This window comes from Clinocottus analis, unplaced genomic scaffold, assembly GCF_023055335.1.
Source record: "Clinocottus analis isolate CAN_PGR_092001 unplaced genomic scaffold, fCliAna1.0.p SCAF_4, whole genome shotgun sequence".
Lineage (NCBI taxonomy): Eukaryota > Metazoa > Chordata > Actinopteri > Perciformes > Cottidae > Clinocottus > Clinocottus analis.
In genome coordinates this window covers 5011495-5033137 of record NW_027176153.1, presented here as the reverse complement: position 1 = coordinate 5033137, position 21643 = coordinate 5011495, and the positions used below count along the sequence as shown (strand labels likewise).

At 42.7% G+C, this 21643-nt stretch overlaps 1 protein-coding gene across 1 annotated transcript; it reads right to left on the bottom strand.

Annotated features, from left to right (window-relative positions):
* Positions 1 to 415: 415 nt before the first annotated feature.
* On the bottom strand, positions 416 to 21304 carry LOC137800099 (immunoglobulin superfamily member 21-like). The gene is made up of 10 exons (XM_068597126.1): positions 21235 to 21304; positions 11720 to 11844; positions 10466 to 10587; positions 10163 to 10281; positions 9725 to 9840; positions 7884 to 8397; positions 6830 to 6930; positions 4754 to 4946; positions 4631 to 4669; positions 416 to 3007 (listed from the first exon to the last, which is right to left on the bottom strand). Exons 1-10 carry the CDS (start codon positions 21296 to 21298, stop codon positions 2925 to 2927), a joined length of 1476 nt encoding a protein of 491 aa, XP_068453227.1. The 5' UTR covers positions 21299 to 21304; the 3' UTR covers positions 416 to 2924.
* Positions 21305 to 21643: the final 339 nt, after the last annotated feature.

The following is a 21643-nucleotide window of genomic DNA, read 5'->3' as shown; positions in this document are numbered from 1 at the left end:
CATCATTGCATACACAAACCTGTTTGGGGGGACATGATGATTGTGAATATGATAAATCCTGAAGTTCAAAATTACCAGAGATTGTTCGTCCAAAATGCGTCTACAAAACCTTTTCTGCAGAGTCCATTCTCTGCACTAAGTTTGGTGTCTTCGTTCATTTTCCAACAATAATGTAGCTGTCGAGCTGAAATCCCTCCCCGACCCCTGCGTGGCGCTCCATGCTGGTCGCGCTCTTCTCCCTCTGCACCTCAGGAGTCGTCTGGACACAGAGGTCATCACGTCTGCATACAGACGGGAGGTTACAGTGATAAACTTTGACACCACCACTAAGTTCATGTTTTCAGCTTTATTCCAGAGGATATATTACAATCTGTTTCACGTGGTTGTGTTAGGCTAACACCAACGTTTGCTTCTACATCACCTGCACTTTATTTGAAAAGAACAAGTTGTATGTTTTGGGGGTTTTGTATCAGAGGGCTTTACAAGCTGTACACATACGGCATCCTCTGTCCCGGGCCTCACATGGGTTCAGGAAAAACTTTAAAGGGGAGGAAAAAAAGGAAAGGACCCTTCAGGAGAGCAACAGAGGAAGGATCCCTGTATCAGGATGGACAGAAGCAAAAGATGTCATGTGACCAGAATGAACAACGTCACCATTAACACATTCCAACTATTTATTCTTTCACACCAAATGAGAGATCATTGCACATTTTTTTTTACATGATAACAACATGCTTAATTACTAAAAGCGTTTGCGAAGAAACATGGCCTTTTTCAGATCTGATCGATTATTATATGAATTTTTAAAGGTATGCTATGCAGGATTTCCTTAAAAAACAATGTATAGGCCAGTGGTTCTCAAACGGTGGGGCGCGACCCTCTGGTGGGGCGTAGAGGTATTACAGGTGGGCCGTGGGTGGGAGATGCAGATTCTTACGAAAAAAATCATCTTTTTTTATTTTGAGGAATCTTTTATTAATCCTGCAGTGGGAGAAATATTCTCTGCGTTTCACATCCTTTGTGCTGCTATGAAGCACTGGGGCTTCAGTGTCTTGCTCAAGGACACTTCAACATGAAACTACTGGGAGAAAACAGGGATCCAACCGGCTTCCTTGGTAATCTTTTTGGCCAAATATGAGTTATTTGCACATATATAACTTTATTTGCATTGTTTTAACAAAGTGATTACACATATTATGAGTTTTTGTCAGATGGAGCAATCTGGTTTACTTGAAAGAGGTTTTAATTTTCTTTAATCTATTAATTAAAAAAGCACAGATGGAGAAGTCTCAAAAAGTTGGACCATTTTGTTCCAATGTTGTTGGCGTGGTGAGGCCCGAACATTTTTCTTCCTCCAAAGTGGGGCGTGACAGAAAAAGTTTGAGAACCACTGGTACAGGCCAATACCACTGTAATCCCTCAGTCAAGTCTAATGTGTGCTGGGTATCGGGCCTTGAACTCTTTGAAGGTAGAAGATAGAAGATTGGGAGCATTGTGATTGACTCTCAACATGGCGAATCCCAGCCGCTGAGTCACAGCTAAAGAAGCGAACATTGCAAACAACAGCGCTGAAAGAGCTAACAGTTTGAACCTGAGGGGACCCGGAGGGCCGGCACTCCGCTTCTGCAACAACGCACTCCACCACTGAGGCTCATGGGAAGTTATATCAGTACCAACTGCTGTGTGAGCACTGTGAAAGCGGCGGCTAGCCAGTAGGAAACACAGCTGCCATTCACATCATGGTTATCGCTATCGGTATTGGAATCATTTCAAGGGTATTGGCACCGGCATCGTCATTTTATAGACGACACCTAGCCCAAAGATGTGTGGCCGTGTCTGTATCTTCAGAGAACCGTCCCTCTTCCTGGATGTTCTTTTTGCTGTTTTCGGGATGTTTCATCCGTTGGCCACTGCCTTATATCCCTCACATAGCTACGGAAATGCACCAAAAAAAAGGCAAACATAGCGACCAACGCCAAGCTAGATACAGTAATTTGGAAGCAAATGTTCTACGAAGGAGCTTTTAATTATTTCCATCCGTCATTTAAGCATTGAAACGTTGTGTCATCAGCACAAAGCCCTTTACAGTCATGGAGTAACAGAGAGAGAGGAAGAGATTCTGCTTCATGATGCATAGATATTATGTGCACCCTAAAAAAAATGAATGAAATCAACTGTTACAGACACATTTCCATAATTAACCGTATTTGATGCAGTCTTCAGAGACTCTGGAAGGGCAGCAAACACACGACTCAAACAAATCTTACCAGTCACTCTGGAGCAACAGGTGAGCAGCTGTGTTGCATGAGGAATACAAGTTACTAAGGTTCCAAATGTGTGGATTTCTGAGAAATTAAAAAAACTTAAAACTCCGTCAGCAGATCCTACAGAATAACGGAGCTGACCAACTTGATGGGTCTGTTTCTGGTCTAGGCAGCCCTTAACTCTGATGGTCACAGGTTAGTGGATCTGTCTGCCATCCACGTACTCATTAGAATAATATGTTTGTCTGCATGAGGTGACATTGCTGATTGGCCAGCCTCTTACTTATCAGGATCTCCAGTGCTATTATTCTCCGGATCTGGTGTGAACCCTGCAGACTTTCACAGGTGACGTCACACAAACGACATCCAACTTTTCCCTCAGTATGGTGCAGTAGGAGCAAGTTAAAAACTCATAAACTGCCAGAGCAGAGTAACCCATCAGTAAAGTTGCGTCCAATGTGAAGGATGCTGAACTGCATCTGGATCGTTACTCTGTGGCTTGTGATGGTTCAGTATCTCTCTTCTGTCCCACAGTCGAAATCCTGCTGCATCTTTAATGTTCAGCGCTGGTGGAACAGCTGGGTGGGGGTTTAGCTACTGCGGGGTCATTAAAGAGCCAGGGCCTCAGGTAGACGTGTGGAGCAGCAGCAGAGCCTCGGGTCACGTCAGCTCGCAGGTGAAGCTCAGCAGCAGCAACATGGAGGTTAACGTGAGGGAGCGCCAACTGGCCGCTGCGTCGATGGCTGCAAACAGAGACAGCATGCACGACAGAGCACTGCTAGATTCACACAACGATACATCGTGACTGTGACATGTTGACTGTTACAACTTCATCCAAGCACTTTGCTAGTAAAAAAATCTGTATATGTGATTATTTTAACAACACATTTCATGTTCAGACCAAAACCAGAGGAAGAGAATATATCAGATATTACCTTCCTTTGTGCTGTAGAGCTCCATTGTTATCCACAAACTATCCAACTACATCAGTGGTTAAAGTGTAAAGAGTGTGGTCTGGGTTTAGAGAGTGTGGTCTAGGTTTAGAGAGTGTGGTCTGGGTTTAGAGAGTGTGGTCTAGGTTTAGAGAGTGTGGTCTGGGTTTAGAGAGTGTGGTCTGGGTTTAGAGAGTGTTGTCTGAGTGTAAAGAGTGTGGTCTCGGTTTAGAGAGTGTGGTTTCGGTTTAGAGAGTGTGGTCTCGGTTTAAAGAGCTACGTAGTCGAGAGGCAATATTGACTTTTGATTTCACGAGAGCACCAGTCTGCTGTGTACAGTCTGTCTTTTCCTGAACCCACCCCTTTTCCTGTCTTCACTATTTCACCTGACTTCCTGCTTTGCCTTGCCATACCTACGGCTCCATAGGGTGGCTTAGGGCCACTGAACCATGTCATAGGTGATGACTTCAGAGTGAGAATGGATTCACTATGTATATGAGACCAGAGAGTTGGTGGTGGACTTCAGGAGGAAGAGAACGGCTTCCCAATTGCTGAGAGTTCTGGGAGAGGACTTGGACATGATGGAGGACAACGAGGTCCTGGTGTCTCCATCGACAACTGACTGAAGTGGGAGAACAACAGCACACGCTGTCTACAGGAAAGGGAGGAGTCAACTCTTTTTCTTGAGGAAACTTGGATGCTTTAATGGATGCAGCAAGATGTTCGAGATATTCTACTGGTCTGTTGTGGTGGAGATGTTCTACCAGTCTGTTGTAGCTTGTGCTACTGCTAGTGCTTTGTTCTTCTTCATAGTCTGCTGGTGAGATTTTTTGTTATTGGATTATTAGTTAATTTAAGTTAATATTAGTCTATTTTATTTTTCTATATACAGTATATCGTGCATTTGTTTTAGAGGTGTTTCAGTATTGTTTCTGAGATATCACCATTTTTCCATCCTCTTCATGTGAGGAACCGAACATGTCTAACTAACCCACAAGCCTCACGAGGCGCCGCCATGGAGAAAACCTCGGGCAGAGTTATGAACTCAACATCTGCAGTCAAAAGGAAATCTACTCCACAGCTGCTCAGCTGAATCTATAACACAAGTGATATGAAGCTTGACCTTATTCCTCCACTCTGAGTCGCATGGAGGGAGGCGTGTCTATTTACATCTCTACCCTGTGATTGGCTGATTGGTGGGAGGGCAGTGACATGAGGACTATGACAATGAAAACAAAAACATTATAACTAAAAGTTTCTTTTATAAAATGAAATCCCATGAAAGAAAAATATAAAATTAAAATGAAGAAAATAGATAAAAACACAGATTTAGTTAAATATATTAAAAAATATTTCACAGTAAGTGCCTGAAGTGATTATGACTTTTTAGTCATAATCACTTCAGGCACTTACTGTGAATATTTATATACCTACCAATCAAATGTTCTCTTCCTTTCTTCAGTCTTGGGTTGTCTGTAAAAGCAGCAAATGAAATTACATTTATTGTGAGCTCACTGACAAAATAATAACCAGAACTGGTCCCCTCACATGACTCACCAAACACGATAAGGCGGGTGTGGGTGTCTGTGGAGCCCAAAGGATTCTGGGCCGTGCAGCGGAACATGGAGCCATTGAGCTCTGCAGGAACTCTCTCCAGGACCAGTTCCCTCCCATCATGCTCCTCTCTGCCGTCCAGCAGGCGCCCCCCCACCTTGGTCCAGGTGTATATAGGCTCGGGGAAGACCTCGCTCTGTGGGAACACACACACACACACACACACACAGTAACAGACACACGCGCACATACATAGGTGTGTGAGGAGAGAGCTGCAGGGTCTCTGAGTCATGTTCTAAAAATGTACACAAACATCGACCACAAACTCTCCACGTAGCTGCGCTCATCCTGAAGGTTTGAGATTCAACCCAATAAAAACAGAATTAAATGTTGCAGTTGGTGTCTGGCTGATGATAGCAGCCTGTAACACAGAGTGAGGGATGAAGTCCCCCGTCGGGTCTCTAGTGGCTCTTTCAGAATGAAGAGGAGCGACAGTGTTTCTGCTGGGTATGTTTTGCTGTTTATACCGACACTGAGGATTGAAGCAGGCATATTTTAGACATGCCATCATTTCTGATTCTCTCTCTTTGATACGTAGAATTATGTTTTGTTTTTTCATCTCCTGTCACTCTGTCACTCCTCTTCTCTCCACATTGTTCCCCCGCCCATCAGCCTTTACCTACAGAGACCGCCCACTTCCATTGTCCCCTTGACAGGGACATTACATCCACCCACAGAGACTGAAATAAGACAACAACACTTAAGATGAGTAATCCAGAGTTACAAAGTTTTGAAAATTAGTTAATTTTGTTGAATTTGAATTGTGAAAATGTTGATTTTGCACATCTGGCATCACGACAGGACCAGGAGTTTATCCCATAACTGGGACAGCCTTTCATTTGTTGGATGTGACCGCATGCCCAGCCGTTACTGTATTGCTTATTTGTCAAAATAGTGATGAATGGGTGAATGATGACATGTAGTCTAAAGAGCTTTGAGTGGACAGAAGAGTAGGAAATACGTACATTTAACATTTACACGATTTAACATTTGTAAAAGTATTTTCATTGATGAGAGAAATCTGATCACATAAGAATATATTTCACTAAAAGATAGACTTTCCATTAAAATGTGATTTTTAACATTTGGAAAGATTTTACTGACAATACTGACTGATTCAGGTTGATTCCCAAGCAGGTTGTTTCAGAGCCTCGGGCCCTGAAAGCAAAGCCTCCGTCGTGTGGCACTCTGGCCCTTTGGCCCTCTGGCCTTTTGGCTCTTTGGCCCTCTGGCTCTTTGGCCCCCTGGCCCACTGGCCCACTGGCCCTCTGGCCCCTGCCCTGCCTCAGGCTCTGTTCTACTGGAGGACTGGCAGTGAACGAGAAACTGGATTTGGATTGAAGGAATATTTTAAGATATTGGAAACATGTGATCGTTACAGAGGGATGTCATTTGCATTTAAATGTGTTGTGGAATACCATCATTATCATAACAATGTTAATCCATCTAAAGTGTCCTTGGGCAAATTCCCTGCTGCTCCACGTGCTTTTTTCAAAAGGCAAAAATAACAGGTCTATTTATATTCTGTGCAACGTATTAAACATCACATCTGCTAAACAATGAATATGAAATTACGCGGTGTGATTTATTGTAAGGTCGCAATACTGTACAGATAAATCCAGTAATTGAGCATGTCTGCTTGTTTAATACATTTAAATGTCACTGCAGTCACAAATGTTATTATAATGCCCAATATAAAAACCCACCATTTCAGAGTTTTCATGAAACAGCCAGGATGGAGAGCTTTACCATTGTCCTGCTTTCAGCAGCTTCCTGTACCACATGACAAGAGATGTAACTCAAGTCTCTCAAGTTGATTTTCAAAAGGGACTGAAAGGAACTGAAACCAATTGTTGGCTGGAAGGAAAAAATTCAATTCAAAAACTTTCAGTACACTTTGAAAAGTGCTCGAGATGTGCCTTTTCTACTCGGTTCTCTCAGTTCCCCGCCCATTTGGGGATATTTTATGACCTGCACGCATCAGTCTATGTTCAAAGAGCCACTGTGTTGGGAACTCACTGCAGAAGGTCCCAGCTGGAAGCCCTGAACAGTGATCCGCACTGTGTCTCCCACCTTGGCCTTACTGGGGCTCATGGACAGCTTGGGTCCTCTGGGAGCAGCTGATGAGGAAGTAAAACAGCATGTTGGACTTTCATATGTCTGAATAATAGGAAACCTAACACATTACATTGTATGTGACCTAAATGTGGCATTTCAAGGATGTACCCACCCACTCAGAGAACAAGTCCACCTCTGTATACATAACCGTGGTGTAAACCAGCTGAAGAGAAGCGATGCAGACGCTGCTGGAGGCTCAGTGTGACCCACTTACTGCTCATTGTTTCCAGTTCTATTTGAATTAATGGATTCAGTGCCCTTGTTAATTCTCCCTCGACTTGAATTTGTCCTCCAAAAAATGTGGTTGTTGATGTTTGAATCTCCCCAGCTCTCATTATGCATCTCACTAGGTCTCTTAAAACTGCACATGAACTGGTTATTGCGAGACTCCCTGATTGTTCCTGAAGCAGGTGATCTGACTATACGCCTCTTTCCATCACTGCTCCAATCACAAGAACTCAGACTGACCACTTATAGACTTATACATTCCTGACTCCAGCCAAAAGTCCAGCCTCTGAAACATGGAACTTTATAGCTTTTGAAGTATTAGTAAGTGTGCAACCTTTGTGCCACAAAAGAGTGTAAAGTGCACCAACAGGATGTAGCTCAAGCTGGTGGGTTTACAATAGTGTTGAACTATCTCAGTAGTGGGTGCACAGGGGATTGTATGGCTACAGCAAGGCATGATGGGACAGTGTCCACCACTGCAATACAGTAAGCTGCACTCTGTCGCAGTGCTTGAGTGAATTTTCACTACTGTTTAAGGTCATAATACTTCCATCTCAACCGCTGGCTCTTGATGAATGATGAACCAGGTTTGCATTCATACATTTAAATAGAGTATCAGTAATATGTATGTTTGTTCATTGTGCCACAGCACTACCAGAGAATGGAGAGTGTTGGCATTACAACCTGACCTGGTTAGCTCAGCCAGTGTGTGCTGTTGGTGACTCACCCAGTGTGACCTCGGCCTGCATGGGCATGGACAGAGCCGGGTGGTTGACCTCACAGCTGAACAGAGCCTCGTTGTCCAGCTGGGGGTTGAGGCTCCAGGTCAGCATGGCTCTCACCTCAACGGTGCCATCACCTGCTGCCTGCTGCCGGTGCTGGAAGTAGTAGAGCGGATCGCTGCTCTGGACCCAGCGCGGAAACTCCCGGCTCAGCACCGTCTCGGGGATCACCTCGCTCGTGGTCTCAGGGTCCGACTCTGAGCCTGGCTCTGGGCCCTTTTCAAGGGCATCTTGGCCCAGCCGAGCCAGCTTCCCCTCTTGTTCCAGAAGGGTCAGGGACTTCTGGAGTTTGGTGTCATCAAGGTCTCGACTGGTGAGGGCCCGGGAGTTCCAGTGCTCCGCTTGGCTCCCGGCCCAGCTCTTTTCCAAACCTGAGCCCTTGCTTTGGTCTTCCACTGCAGAGGAAGACTGGGCAGTTGGCACCACGTCAATAAGCTCACCATCCCGCTTGAAGTACACCTGAAAGGCCGGGACAAAGACAGGTGAGCCAACAGAAAAACAGAACCTCCATTGGGATGTTTGCTGTGTGCTCTCAGTAACATACGGGGCAAGACAAGTCAAAGGCTTTGTCCCAAAGAGTCACACATTATAGTGAAGGAGATGCTGAGAAGTCAACTATGGTGTTCAACAGGAACGTGTGGTTGTGAACTAAGTGCAGGCAACAGTGTACTGAAGGGATGAGGGGGACTGGAGTGTCCCTGTTCCTCCTCATAAATCATTTATCCTCTCAGTAAACACTCCAGAAGAGGAGTTATAATCCCAGCTGTCGTCATTTCAGATCACAAAGCTGACAAGAAGACAGTCTGTGTGTGTGTGTGTGTGTGTGAGTGTGTGTGAGTGGGTGTGTGTGGGTGTGTGTGTGTGTGTGTGTGTGTGTGTGTGTGTGTGTGTGTGTGTCTGAGTGTTATTATTCAAGACATATGCTCGTTTTCCAGCTTCATACTTGTATTTGAGGTTTCTACTGAACGTCTTCGTTCATAGCTCATCTGATGCAAAAACCAGGACATCATCCCTCACTGGGTTCCCACCAGCCATGTACGTAATAGCACATTTCATTATACTCAAAACTTGATTATATCATGTGTATATAATGTGCTTAACAGCTTTTATTACATTATATGATTATTATGATATCACATCTTATGCCATTTTCATTACATTATCTGTTTTACACAACGTCTAGCACATACATGTAATGAGGTCATTTAAAGCAAATGATCAGAACACATTGGTGTATCTGTGGACACATGTGAGTCGGTGCAGCTTACGGTGAGATGCTGCTGTGTCATGTGACCAGAGCGATTGGTGCTGCCCATCATCATTAAACCACAACTACAATAACCTAATGCTGGGCAGAGGTGACCCTGGCTAAAGATGGAGCGATGTTAAACATGCAGTTCAGTAGATAAAGATAGAAGATGAATTGAAGTGGTGTTCTATGGATGATTGCATGGACATCTCTTCATCTCACTAATATGTTTCCTGCAATCCGGACATGACAAATCACTCCTCAGCGGACTTTTATTTGATCCCATATGCCGCTGTGCTCTAATTCCCTTCCACCAATCCTCAATATATTTTCCTAAGAAGTCACAGAGAGGGCAGACCAGCGCTTTGCTGTGGCATTAAGCACAGCCATTGTTTGTTTGTTTTTGTGTGTGTGAGCACTAAACTTTTTAAATCCACTCATGCTCCCAAGCTTTCCTTCCTAACACACAAAGCAGTGACGCAAACATGATTATGGAGTCCTTCAAGAGGGATGAAGAGTCAAAAGGCTCCGTCTCACCATGGGAGCTGGCTTTGCTCCTGTAACAATGCAAACCAGAGTGAAGTTCTGGGCCTCGTAGCGGCTGAAGGGAGCCGGGCTGTTGGCTGCCACCACAGAGATAGACTTGGGAGGTACTGCAGAGAACATACAAAGCATTCAAACATACAATAAGTACAGAGGCAAAAAGCCACTGTGACAATGAGCCTGCAGGAAGCCTCTGTTCAAGTTACCACATGTTCATGACTGAGCGTTAGTGTTGGACGCTGTGTTTCTAGCAGTCCACTACTCTGTTTCAAACTGACAGACCTACCTACTAATATTGGATTGTCGTGAAGTTGGGTACAAATGTCAATGGTGCCAACAGGATGAATCCTCAAGAGTTTTGTGACCCCTCGACTTTTCCTTTAAACATATGTTTTATAAGATTCATGAGACTCCCTGGATATGAATACATACCTATGACAATGAGGGTGATGCTGCCAGAGGCTAGAATCACTTTGTCTGTGGAGCTCCTGTCATATATCCCCACATGACACTCATACAGGCCATCATCCTCCATCTGGACCTCGGGAAGCCTTTACAAAGATTACACACAAAGATCACCTCTCATGTTTAAGGTCTTGGGTTCCTGAGATTAGAGATTGTTGTAAAAAAAAAAAAAAAAAAAACCTCAGTGTGTTTGTTTTTATCTCACCCTATGAAAAGACAGCATGCTACAGGTGGGAATGTTCCCCAAAACCTTCAAAGGATTTGTCTCACCGCACAGTAGACTGGTAGACCAGGTCCTCTCGTCTGCGGTTGTCCTCCATGTTGGAGTAGCTGGTGTTATACATGGCATCATAGGTGAAAATCTTCTGTTTGGCACTGCCTCCTTCAATCACCTGAAAGGCAAAGGTTAATTAGCATCATTGAGTTTGAATACAGTAGCAGTGACCATGTGGACTTCAATGAAGTCTTATTGGTCTAGATTGGTATAGTTGGGATGAGCTGAAGCACATCAATAGCTTGTCTCGGCACTTTGAATCGTTTCAATCGGCAATTGGACCTTCATGTAAGTAAAATAAATACATAAATACAAAACAGTAATGGATTGTTTTGGCAGTAGGATATGTTCTTTCATCAGTTTACAGATTATGTCTCATAATACAGAGCTTTGGGGATAATGCTTTATGGGCTGTGGAACAGTGGTCAGCCACTGGGGCTGCAAGGCTGCGTGTGCAGCCAGATCTCTCCATGGCTAAGGCGGCAACTTTAACATGCAGATCATTGATCTGATTCCTGAATATTTGGGTCAATGTCAGAACTTAGTGAAAACTAAGTGCTTTGTGTTGGCACATTAGAGACTCTGTGTCTCTAATATTGCCTTAGATTTAGGAAATAATAGAGTGTCAGTATTTCTTAGCTAACAGTAATAGTTTGATCATATTCAAAATGGTAGTTCAAAACAAATTGTAATCCCTGACCTTTCAAAGGGTTATCCCCATATTGGAGCCCCGGGGACTACGAAGCCCCTCACGCTCACCATGGATTATTTGAATTAAATGTTATTTATTTTTCAAATCTGAAATATTTTGACGTAATTCTGGTTTAGCAGTGGAACAATGATCTTCTTTGAGATCCTGCACAGGATGGGAAGCGGTAGCATGCACATGTATAATATTAAATCAAGAGCATTGATTAGTCATTTGCAATTTGTCATTTGGTGTCATTGTTTGCCTGTTACCATTCTGACATTAGCAATTAACTAATTATCAGTTAAACACTTCTGCTATAATAATAAACACAGGCTGCTAGCTAGACTTTGGTACCAACAAGCACCAAACAAGTCATTATCAGTCACATATTTCCCAAGTCTAACACAAGAACATCATTTTTGACAAAACAGTGTTACAGGAAAACCTGACCTGAATGTATGACGCTACACTTATCATGTTTATTTTCTAACTGACACATTGAGGGATGAAGAAAGAGAACGTTTCATCAAGAGACAAGTTGTTACTGCATTAAGTTCACCTGTGTGCTCACCCGAAACCACACAATCTCTCGGAGGTTGCCATCTGTTTGGAAGTTGCACTTAATTGTGACTGTGTCTCCAATGACAACAGGAGGAATAGGTTTAATGGAAACGGTTAAATAACCTGCAAAAAAGAGAACATGACATGTTGAAATGACATTATATTCCCCTGTAGGGCTCCTTGGAAAGAGGTCTGCTATGACAGCATGGCTGGATAACTGTATCGCCTGCAGCCAATCACTCAGAGGCTTTGATCTTTGCCTTGACTGATATATGGCTGATCCAGACGATTGGTGAGTTCATTCAGCCTCTGTGTCATTATCAGAGAAAAGTTCTGTTCCGCTGATCTTGAACTGCTTTCAGTTTCATTACGTCCTCGGTACTTGTCTCGGGTGTCCAAGTCCTTGCTGTTTGCTTCTGGATCTGTATTTTAAAGCAACATGGCAGCATGTTTTGTCAAGTGAAGCTTGAGAAAATGAAATAAAATCCGAAATCAAGAACAAGCTAATCAAAGGATAAAATTGAGAGACAGTTCCGAACGAACAGTCTATGTCGCTCTGCTTAAAACAGCATGAGAACTATTGTTGGGCTCAAGGAAGTAAGAAGGAGGGAGATGGAGCTTAACAGCCACAAATCAGACCAGCAGCCGGCTCGGATGATAATGAGTTTTATGTGAGATTTAATGTACATAAACACTCTGAGCTCAGAAATAGCCTCTTGTGGGCTCCTCTTTTAATCCTCCCTTGATGAGCGTAGTGTGATCACGTGTTTGAAAGGTTGTAGACCCATGAAATCCCAGGCTCAGATTATATAGGTAGTAGAGCAGCTAGGTCCCATTTTTAATCATATCTCCCAACTGTCACTTACTCAGCAGATGGCTCTATCTCGATGGAAGCGGTCTGTTGTGGTGCCCGTTGCCAAGGGCAATCAACCCGAAGCTGACGTCAGGTTTTTACCTCTTGGTTATGAAGACATTTGTTAAACTAAGTGTCTTCTGGACTCTTTTCAATCTGCTTACAGGGCCAAGGAGTATGCGAGATGCTTCCGTCAGCTTGCTTCACCTCTTATATAAATACTGGCAGGGGTGTCAAACATTGGGCCCGCGGGCCACATCAGGCCCGTCACGTCATTTTATGTGCCCCGGGCTGAAAATGAGTTGAACAACTTTGACCTAAACACTAACTTTTCCTGAGTTTGTTTATACTACAGCCAGACAGCACACATGGAGTGTGTTTATGTGAACGGCTGTGTGTTACGATGTTATACTGTCTGTTGTATATTTTGCTATGTGCTATATGTTTACTGCAGCAGAATTAACCCTCTCAGGACACATCGTACATTGACTTGGCTTGACTTGAATCTGTACAGTGAAGTGAAGTGAAAGACGACCAAGGGGTTCACACCGGCTTAACATATACAACTGGTGCATTAGAATATACAAGTGTTCATATTATTGTGACCACCCTTTGATAATGGAGGGATACATTGATGTACTATATTTCTAATGTTGTTCATCAAACCTAAAACATAAATTAGTAGGATCTCAGAAAACTCAAACAGAAATTGTAATAATGACTGTAGTGCATTATGCAGGTACTAGTTCCTCCAGGAGAAGAGGAGCTGAATTAACTTGATTCGTAGGACATTGTCAGGCTGAATATGTAACACAGAGACACCTCGAAGCACAGAGAAACTGCAAAACAAATGTCAGAGAGCTGAAGTATGAGGTACAGGAGTCTAGAGCAGATGACACTGGAAGCTTCAAGGAAGAGTTGCAACACAGTATATATATATATATATATATATATATATATATATATATATATATATATATATATATATATATATATATATACTGTGACCCTGACCTCTGGAGTCTCATAAACACCGGGACACTCCTTACAAGAAAGCACATGTAGAACAACAACATGTCAAATTTAGTGCTGTTGCTCATGTGAAAAATGTTCCCTTGCCAAATTTGTAGAAATTTGTAGAAATTACAGAATACACAGGATTGTTTCTAATTGTTTAAATTAAGAGGACTGTTACAACCTTAAAGCTACTTTAGAGGAGGAGGAAAAGGGAAACTGGATGTTACAGTTGAACCTACAAATAGAACATTATTCACTGTTTTCAAGTATCTGTGTGTTTGTCCTAATGACTTTCATCAAACAAACAGCAGCAGCAGTATTCAACACAGACGTCTCCTTGAAGTGCTCCACATTTCTCTGACACTTGAATATTTGATCGCTTGGATTTGGATTACTATGGATGTTTATCTGCTGCTGCATTTCTTCATGACACTCTGGCTCTTGAGATCAGCAGCTCAGCATCGGTTGGTGCTGTCAAGCAGCAAAGCGTTAATCATTCCATCCATTAAGGCCAGCTGACCCAAGCGAGTGACCCTGACCTCTGGAGTCTCATAAACACTGGGACAGCTCTCGTCTCACTGCTGGAGGCTGTAATCCCAGCAGCAACACAGTGATCACACAGTTACATGTGCTGTTAAATGGTTAATACAAGATGTCTTCTTCTATAGAACCACATCTATGTATGACACTCTTTACAAGAAAGCACATGTAGAACAACATTTCACGAATGAAAATGTATATTATATAATATGTAACTTCTACGCAACGCGCTTTCTTCACATAAATACATTGATGTCACATGTTACATAACACATATTGAATCCACAAAAAGGTTTTTGTGGCACGTTTAAAAATGTGAAATGCAAAACCTCAGATGAAAACATTAATTTGACATTTACATGTATGACATTTGCAAAAAGACATTTTCTAGACCCTTTGACAGTTGGCATCATCAAAGATATGATTGCACATGTAGAGAAGTTTTTACACATTGACAAACTGTTACTAGCATCAAAATGTCTGCTTGTTGCATATTTGGTTGTCCAAATCAATATTCCAACAGCTGACTGTCAGAATAACTACCATTTCAGAACAACAGGTGTTTCAGTTTGAATCGTGACAGTGTTTTTGGGGACTTTCAACTGAAAGCATCTGTTTTTGCTCAAAGTAATTTATGTAACTTGGTGGTGTAACGTTAGCTAGTAAACAGAAATGAGTCAGTATTTTAAAATGATTGACGGCTTTTATGAGGACACCTACATGTTCTCTTGGTGTTTTCAACAGCCTCTGTCACGACGAGCAACCACGATGCATCGGGATGAGGGTCACGAGTTAACAAGATCAAAACACCAGCAGCATATTTGGCTGCCAGCTTTTACACTGGTGACGACCACTGGACTGACCAAACATGCTCTCATCGTCATGGTGTTCTACGTTCTGTACATGACCACGGATCACGTTCTGTACATGACGACAGATCACTTGTAGCTCTTAACGTCACTGGTGCAACGTCACAAGCTGGTTCACTCCAACACACGTTTATACGGGGAGGCTGCACGAGAAATAGAGAGAGCAGGGCCTCGAGGAAAGAGTTTGGATTTGACGAGACAATACGATGGTGTGTGTGTGTGTGTGTGTGTGTGTGTGTGTGTGTGTGTGTGTGTGCGTGTGTAACATGTAAATTCATGATTTCAATGTGAAAAGATTTATTTAAAATGTGCTTTCATTTGTAAGGGACTGACACAAAGCTCCAGGCTGATGTAGTCTTGACTGTGTGTGTGTGTGTGTGTGTGTGTGTGTGTGTGTGTGTGTGTGTGTGTGTGTCCCTCATGGACTGGGACCAATAGCAAAGGCACCTTGCAGCTGCTCTGGTGGCCTCCTCACACTCAGCCTCACCTCCACCACACCGGCCTTTGCTGCATGACGTCAGTCGCCTACAGATTATTTTTCCCATGTTTTTCCTCTTAATCCTCCCTCCAGCTTTTCATCCAGAGAGCCAGACAGTTGCCAAGCTCTGGTCTCTCCACACACACACACGCACACACACACAGTAACACGCACGCACGCACACATACACACACACACACACACACGCACACACACACACACACACACACACACACACACACACACGGCACACACACATGGCACAGAGATTAACACATATCAGAATAACACTGAAATGATACTCAAAAGTGATTCATAAAGTCTTCTGTAAACAACAGAAAGCAATCATTTAACTGAGGGAAAGCATATTTTGGAATGAGATTAATGTTATTGAAATGAGATGTTGGGGAGTGATATCTCTGTCCCTCTCAGCTTAGGTTTGGCTGTGGACCGCAGCTGCTCGTGCCCTATTTTAATGTGACAAACATGAAAAGGACAATTCAACAGCTTGGCCTTTAAAGTGGGCTCTGAACTGTGAAGTGTTTGGTATTCCATGCCAATACAAAGAGGAGATAAAGCATGCAGCAAAGAGCCTCCATTCTGCTCTTTTCTGCCCTGCTGTCAGATGAAAGACTCCAGCACACCAGCAAGTCCAAAGACTACAAAAGATGGTGCATTAGGAATGGTGGACGTCAGGCAAAACAAAAGAAGCTTTGAGTGGGAAATACGAGGTTCATCTCATGCTAATACCCGTCTTTGATCACAGAGCTGCCTTCTATATTCAGCGCAGCTACATCTGTCATCTAGCTAACAAGCTGCCAAACCTCAGGACCAAATGTTCACCTGAAAGAGAACGATCATTTGAAACTCCTTTCATCTTCTGAACATCAGGAATTATTTTCCTGAGCAAAAGACTCAACATTCACCACCCTACAAACGTAGACGCACAGACCAATGTCATATCTATGTGTTAAACACAGAGCTGGATCCGTTAGCTTAGCATAAAGAGTGGAGGCAGCGGGAAACCGCTAGCCCAGTTTTGTCCAAAGTTTTTTTTAAATACTCCTGCCAACACAATTAAAGGTCACTCATTATCTGTTCGGAGTATTGGTCTTCCCAAATAAGATTAAAAAAATATTATTATTATGTTAGATAACATGCAGAGATGATGGTATCTGCAGCTCATTTGTGGGATCGCACTCTGACTTTCCAGTGATCATGGCAGCTCTGAATGTAGCCAGTATAAGGTATCTTCATGCTCGCTCTAAGTCTATTTTGGGATGCAATGAAAAATAAGGTTAAATGAGTAACGATTAAACTAATTATTTCTTCCTCTGCAAAAATGGGCAACTTTCACTCTGCTGCAAAGCTTTATGTGTGTTTGCTCCGTGAATTATTATCTAAATATCGTTTTGGGCGACTGTGGCTCAGTGGTTAGTATGCTCGTCTTTCAATCAGAGGATTGGTGGTTTGATCCCCGGCTCTGCTAGTCCATGTCGTTGTGTCCTTGAGCAAGACCTCTGACCCCTAATTGTTCCCCGTTGCTGTGTCTACGAAGTATAGAGCCAAAATGTAAGTCGCTTTGGATAAAAGTGTAAGCTAAATGACTTGTAATGTAATATAGACCTTTGTGTCCAAAGGCAGATAGTGGTTGCTATCAGTGGACATGATTGCTTCTTTGTAAATTGGCCCCAAAGAGTCTTTAACCCTTCAGCATCAGCTTTGAGGAAAATTATTCAGCATCAACCAAAAGAAACTGCACTAGTGCGGCTAACAACTAAAGTTTGTGTTTCTTAGAAAGATGTGTTGTGAGTATTGTGTTGAGGAATCACAGTGTGTACCGCTGAGCAGCGCTTCTGCACGCTGCGCTCATCACGGCACCATTTTATTATATGGCTCCAGCACATAATTGTTGTTTCTAAATTTTGGTTTGTAAACAGATTAAACAGCTCAAACAGCTCAGAAACAAAATAATTTTATTCAGAACGCATGAGGATGTTATATCTGTATTTAATCAATAAACTACAGTTTTTATCTTAAAAGCAATCTTATTATCAATATTTTATTATGATTATTGTGTTTTTTAAAAATCTTTTTTCCTCAAAACTGTCCCTGTTCAGTGTGTCAGTGCTCATAACTGTCAGTGAACGGCTCCATTGCTGTGGGAAGAGAGATTTATTCATAATCCAAAATTTACACAGAGACTCCCAAGATCATAGACAGAAAATAGTGAATTCTGCTTTGGGATTAAAACCCATGAGCAGTTTGCTTTAAACAGCCACAAGCATTTAATCACTGCAAAGTACAGATTACCTTTCTGCAATATGGGTCAGACAATGGGCTTTTCATCCCTGAGGGAACAACCTCCAAACAGCATTAGGTAACTTAGATGACATCTCTCCTGCTCCGAGGTCACAGCATCAGGCCGCATTACCCTCTGAACTCCCTTTGACACAACACGTCCTTCTTTTCTTGTTTTATTTGTACTCATCATCGCTACTCAACAGGATGTGGGCTGGACGATTTAATTATGATCAAAATCAATATTATTGAATGTTCACATATACTTGACATTACAGCACAAATGTCTCTAAAGTAGAACACATGCGTTGATGTGTTTTCGACCTACAGGCAGCCACAGTTTGCATTTATCTCATCATGGCTCGGACGCTGTTTATGGTTCTACAGCAGGTGCGCGGTACTTTCAGGTGTGACGAGACGTGAACTTTGTCCTGCTGTTAGTCAGACGAGCTACACCCTCGATACATTGCAGTGCTATCTGTAAACACATCGTGATCTTCAAAATCATCCAATACGAACACATTTCTAAGGAATATTGGACTGTGCATTGTGAATATAACTTTTTAACTTCAAGTTCCCGTTCACTGCCCAGTCAGTTCATGGCAATGTGAGTCCAAACAGCTTTAGTTCAGAATGAGAACTCAGAGTCAAATTTGAATTGGCAGAATCCACTTGATTGGTCTAGTATTTCTACACATACAAAGAATTTCATACGTTTTTGTTGTTAAGATTTTTATTTGGTTGGGGCCTGGAGGAGTGGACCCCTGAAGTGTGGGCCCTGGACCTTGGGTCTCAGCTTGCATCCCGACTGCTCTTACCACGTCGCACTTATTGTTTGTAGAAACATCTGCACGACAATGATAAACAGAAACTTTGACAACAATCAAAGCAGAAATCATGTTTCCTATAAGGCATCGGCCAACACAAGGCAGCTGCAAGTGTCGGCAAGCTGATTTTCATCCTGAATGGAAACCCACAGCAAATACAGAAACACCTACAAGAGGCTGCCGCATTTAGATTCCAGATTCACTGAGTTACTTTTTTTTTTCTTCCTGATGGTCCTCAGTATAAAACCTCCACCTTATATAATAACCATAGAAATAAAACAGGAACAACCATTTTTATTAGTACTGTTGCCATTTTGACCGTTGTAGTGGGATAACGTCCATAAAATCCAAACAATTTACGGCAAAGTCCCGGACTCACTGAAGCTCGGCTTTGCAGTGAAAAGTAAAACCAGCAGTGAAGTAAAGAGCCCGAGCTATTGTTTAAAATAAAATAACTGAATGCTTCACTCTCACACTCTTGACACAGTGTAGGACAGCACATTGCTATCGCCAGACAAGCAACCTGGTTTAGCTCCTTTTCTGTAACCAGGGTAACATTAAGTATGGTGGAATTAACAAGCTAGCTAGCCCATAGTGGACGGGTGGCTAGTTGCCTTGCTTGCTAATTACACCACGCTACACCGGATACAGAAAATGGGTCCAACAGGCACTTGATGATGTCGTTAAGTTACATTTCACTGATGCTATTTATCCAAAGCATCTTACATTCTTGCTCTATACACCGTAGACACAGCAACGGGGAGGAATTAAGGGTTAAGTGCCTTGCTCAAGGACACAAAGACAGGGACTAGCGGCTTGAACCACTGATACTCTGATTGAAAGACGGGGAATGCTAACCACTAAGCTATGGAGCCACAGTCGCCCCGGTGACTAAGGTGACAAAAAAAAACTAGCAAGTGGACCTTGATTTAATTTATTATTTTTAGGGCTGGGCAAGTTAACGCGTGAATATCGCGTTAACTTCTCAATCGATTATTGGCGTTAATTATTTGATCATGCATTTTTATTTTTTTGCTTTTACTTTGAAGGCGATGCAATTTATGTATGTGTGCTGGCTTCCGTAGCCTCACCTACAGTGTTGACTACTTGCCGACCTGAAAGCATGTATTATTCTGTAGTTTCAGTCCTCAACGAGCACTGCGCGAGCGAGTCGCTCGCCTCACAAAGCGATCAGTCTACCTGCAGGCTCGCCCTGCGAGCTCAGCGTCCAGACTGAACATTAATCGCGCATGCGCAAAGCCGCCACTGACACCTGTCAGCTGTCCTTCACATCTCCACCTCATTCAACCAGACGTTAGTGCACTTGTTCAAGACAACACAGACTGGACTTTTCTCACTGAGGAAGAAAAACTGAACTGAACTGAAAACTTGAAAAGCACTTATTGCTTTTGTCTTTAACATACATCTTTAAGTTAAGCAACAGACTGAAAATGGACAAAGGAAGGAGTGGTTTGTCCCTCACAGGCACCCTTACTACTGAACGGTACCTGTTCAGAAAAAAAAGAAAGCAGATTTATAAACTATATATGTATTTATGTTAACTTGCTGTTGCTGTTATATTGTTCTGATAACATTACTTTAAAATTCAAGCTGCAATACACTAGTTTTTACTTTATTAGTGAATTTGGCGCATAATGTGATTAATCGCAGAAAAATCATGCGATCAATCAGTTTTTTTACAACTTTGCCCAGGCCTAATTATTTTTTTTAACTACTTTATACAATTTTTTTTTTTATCAATTACAGATGAACAAAAACACTGCTGTGACACAGACACACACACACACACACACACACACACACACACACACACACACACACACACACACACAGAGACTTCCAGGAGACGTGACCTAACCCTTATCATAAAGACTTCCAGCCTAATCCTCATCATTACCCTTCAACGTTAAACCAAGACTTCAGGATGTACATTTTGTTCCCTTTTTATCCCTGAAAAGGAAGGTGAGACGTCCTCAGAAGGCAAAACATAAACACATGCATTCCATTGTTGGAATCCATTATAAGTAACGAGTTGCTCTTAGTCGATGGCATTAATCATCATCACACCACAAGCGTTCCAGCTTTAACATAAACCACAAATGAACACACGAGAAACCACATTTCAGGATATCAAGATATTTCTGTATAGGCACCTTACATTCCTTAAAACATGAGAAAAACATCTTCCAACACCTGAACCTGCTTCTTATGGAATGTTTGAATGATTTTGATCAAATCAGAAATCACCTGGGATTTTTGAAACTAGGCTGAAATATTGTTAAGCTCCCTGCCAAGGTGTCTATTAGAACCAATGCTCGTATGGTAAAAAAAAAAAAAGAAGAAAGAATTCTTACATGACAATGATCATCATGAGGCCAATATCATCAATATCAAACATATAGACGCAATAACAAGTGTACGTTTAACCCACACACACACACACACACACACACACACACACACACACACACACACACACACACACACACACACACACACACACACTTCCTGAAATTATTCCGTGAAGCTTTCAGCCTTTAAAGGCTCGGCTCTAAACTTTTTCTGCCCTGCTCTTCACCGCAGCCGAACCGGAGTGTGTCCACTTACCAGCAGCCAGACGGAGAGAGAGAGCAGAGAGGAGGAGGCAGCAGAGAGCGAGAGGACCAGTCATCCTGCTGCGTGCTGCTGCTCACAACCGAGGATGCTCCATCTGTCATCAGAGCGGAGGACCACGTTTGATCTCATTCTTTACACTGAAGCTGCTCGCTCTGCGCCGGTTTATAACAGCGATTACTGCTGCGCTCTCTCTCTCTCTCTCTCTCTCTCTCTCTCTCTCTCTCTCTCTCTCTCTCTCTCTCTCTCTCTCTCTCTCTCTCTCTCTCTGTGTCTTTCTCTCTCTCTCTGTCTTTCTCTCTGTCTTTCTCTCTCTCTGTCTTTCTCTCTCTCTCTCTCACTCTCTCTCTCTCTCTCTCTCTCTCTCTCTCTCTCTCTCTCTCTCTCTCTCTCTCTCTCTCTC

What these genes read in the sequence shown, in the direction of transcription:
- LOC137800099 (XM_068597126.1), bottom strand. Translation starts at nt 21,298, where the DNA reads ATGACTGGTCCTCTCGCTCTCTGCTGCCTCCTCCTCTCTGCTCTCTCT. An exon ending in TCCAGCTGGGACCTTCTGCA is followed by an intron (nt 4,947 to 6,829) that starts GTGAGTTCCCAA and finishes GTGTTCCCACAG; the next exon opens with AGCGAGGTCTTCCCCGAGCC. An exon ending in AGGAAGAGAACATTTGATTG is followed by an intron (nt 3,008 to 4,630) that starts GTAGGTATATAA and finishes CTCTGTTTGCAG; the next exon opens with CCATCGACGCAGCGGCCAGT.